This window comes from Sprattus sprattus, assembly GCF_963457725.1.
Source record: "Sprattus sprattus genome assembly, chromosome: 5".
Taxonomy (NCBI): domain Eukaryota; kingdom Metazoa; phylum Chordata; class Actinopteri; order Clupeiformes; family Clupeidae; genus Sprattus; species Sprattus sprattus.
Window position 1 is genome coordinate 3,626,562 of NC_137924.1, and position 2,667 is coordinate 3,629,228.

The 2,667-nt window shown below is 42.2% G+C and overlaps 1 protein-coding gene across 1 annotated transcript in view; it reads left to right on the plus strand.

Annotated features, from left to right (window-relative positions):
* The first annotated feature begins 1,473 nt into the window (after window positions 1-1,473).
* Window positions 1,474-2,667, plus strand: part of poglut2 (protein O-glucosyltransferase 2) — a 15,845-nt gene continuing 14,651 nt past the window's right edge. The window contains 1 exon segment of the mRNA XM_080839096.1: window positions 1,474-1,981. Coding sequence (XP_080695222.1) covers window positions 1,791-1,981 — 191 coding nt within the window. The 5' untranslated portion in view covers window positions 1,474-1,790.

Consider the following 2,667-nt stretch of genomic DNA (forward strand, 5'->3'; position numbering starts at 1 on the left):
TCGCCGCCATTTTGGGAAAGGAGCTCTCTGCCGCCAGAGGTCTGTCAGACGTGTCAAACTAGCGCAAGTTGCCAGGAGCTGCGGTTTATCTGGATAAAAATCACGATAACCTTTTACATTTCGCAACCAATTTCATGGAGTATTCAAGGGTTTATGCTCTACGTGAAGTGTGTGAAAAAGATTTGCCTCTACGTTACTTTGAATCTCGCTAGTTTAATCGCCAGTCATACATGTGCATGGGTCTATAATAAACGCTCGTGCATTTTGAAAATACTGAGAAGATCTATAAACTATCAAAATAGTGCTTCTTTAGTTACTAGTATTGACCATCATTAAGAGAAAGAGCATACATCAAATAGTGAGAAACTGGCAGTCAGTGTGTTTTTCATAGTTTAATTCCTTTTCAAGTATGTGCATTAAGAAACCTTGAACAGTGCAATTGGCAATACAGTTATTTCACAATTATATATTGTGTCAATTGCCCTGCATAGATCTGAAAATGTTAAGAGCATGATTGTATATTATGTCAAATTGTACAAATGTACATATATATATATATATATATATATATATATATATATATATATTATAATATGAATATATACTTATACTTAAAATATATTGTATCACATATTATATATATCATATGTTATTCCATTGCACATTATACTGAGTCATTATATTATATTGTATTATATATATGCTATGTTATTTATATTACAGTTCAACTATTGAGATGTGTAGGCTATGTATATATTGAGATGTGTATATTTTTACTGCTATAGAAATATATAGATTTTTTTTGTAGCCTAATGTTGATTTGTGAAATAACTGTGTATTGCCAATTGCACTGTTCAAGGTTTCTTAATGCACATACTTGAAAAGGAACTATTAAAATGCACGAGTTTTGAAAGAAAAGTGAGCGTTTATCATAGACCCATGCACATGTATGACTGGCGATTTGACTAGCGAGATTCAAAGTAACGTAGAGGCAAATCTTTTTCACACACTTCACGTAGAGCATAAACCTTTGAATACTCCATGAAATTGGTTGCGAAATGTAAAAGGTTATCGTGATTTTTATCCAGAAAAACCGCAGCTCCTGGCAACTTGCGCTTGTTTGACACGTCTGACAGACCTCTGACGGCAGAGAGCTCCTTTCCCAAAATGGCGGCGACGCGTTTCGCCGAGGCAACGGGCTGAAGCAGTGGAGGCGGTCTCTATCTATACATGTCTATGGTCCTGACTGTCTCCAGCAAACATAACGTTGCATGTAATACAATCTGTAAACTGATTCAAGTACCATGATTGGTGTTGAGAAAATCACTGTTACTTCTTCCTCTTTATGACCCAATCATCTTAAAGCATTTCCTTCTAGTCCCGCCCTGACGTGCTCTACACGACTAATCAGATCGTTCGGCCCAGCGCGACTACTCGGGTACCGGGATTCCTTCATGCCGAGCGACATGTGAAGTTGCAAGAGCAGGAGCCGTGTGGCGATAATGTAACATCTTTCCGATTACAAGTTTGTCATACATGCTTTGAGAGTGCATGCCAACATAGGCGAGCTTCCACGTAGAGCGACTGAGTGCTCATGTATTCGGAGGAGCCACTGTTAACTCCGTTCGAGTTGAGACACGTAGTTTAGCCGGGGTCCAGATGTCCACTACTAAAATGCGCAATGTTGGGGCGCGCTGATCATAGCCGGCGTTGACATCACGTCTGAGAAGCAGAGTTTGCTAAAATCATCAACCAAGAAGATAGTTCGACCAGAACACAGTGGGTTCGACATGTTGCGGAAGCGGTTTTTGTGGTTGTCGCAGAGTGTTTTGGCGCTTGTGTTGCAAACACTACCAGGGGCATTAGCCAGCTCGGCGCCCTGTGCTGCCACAAGTTTGGTCTGGGGACCGGGTCTGGAGGCGAGGCTCGTCCTCCCGGCTCGTTATTTCTTCATACAAACTGCAGACCCCAACGGGAGAAAGTGAGTAAGGAATAAATATGTAGGTCATTGAGGCCCTGCATCCCGAGTAGCAGTCTAGCAAAACTGTGTTACATTTGTAGTTGACATCGTCGTGAAGTGACATTGTAGATGATTTCCGTGGGTAGTGGTGGGCTGGCCCGGTGATCGAATAAGCTTGGAATTCGTATCCGTTAGTTCGATGCTTGAGGAGTAATTTTTCCAACGATCCTACGCTCTCCGTGTTTAACGGGCGGCGGGCGAGGGTGCAGCTACGTGTCTCTGGGTTGTCTGGCTTGTACCATACCTCCCCGAGACCTAGTTTTGTCCGAGAGGATCAGATGTCTGCTCGTTCAGTCACCTGACCCAACCCACCGCTACGTCATGTTTTTGTTACCGTCTGGAACAAATATCAGACCTCTGTCTAGGTCTCGTCTGCGTGTGTACACAGCACAGAAGTGTGGGCATGTCTCACGGAGAAGTGTGCGCGAGTCTGGGGGGATTCCCGTGCCATCACGCACTCTAACGCACACTAAAGCGACTCACTGAATTCATACTATATCTAAAGGGACTCACTGAATTCATACTATATCTAAAGCGACTCACTGAATTCATACTGTATCTAAAGCGACTCACTGAATTCATACTATATCTAAAGCGACTCACTGAATTCATACTATATCTAAAGGGACTCACTGAATTCATACTAT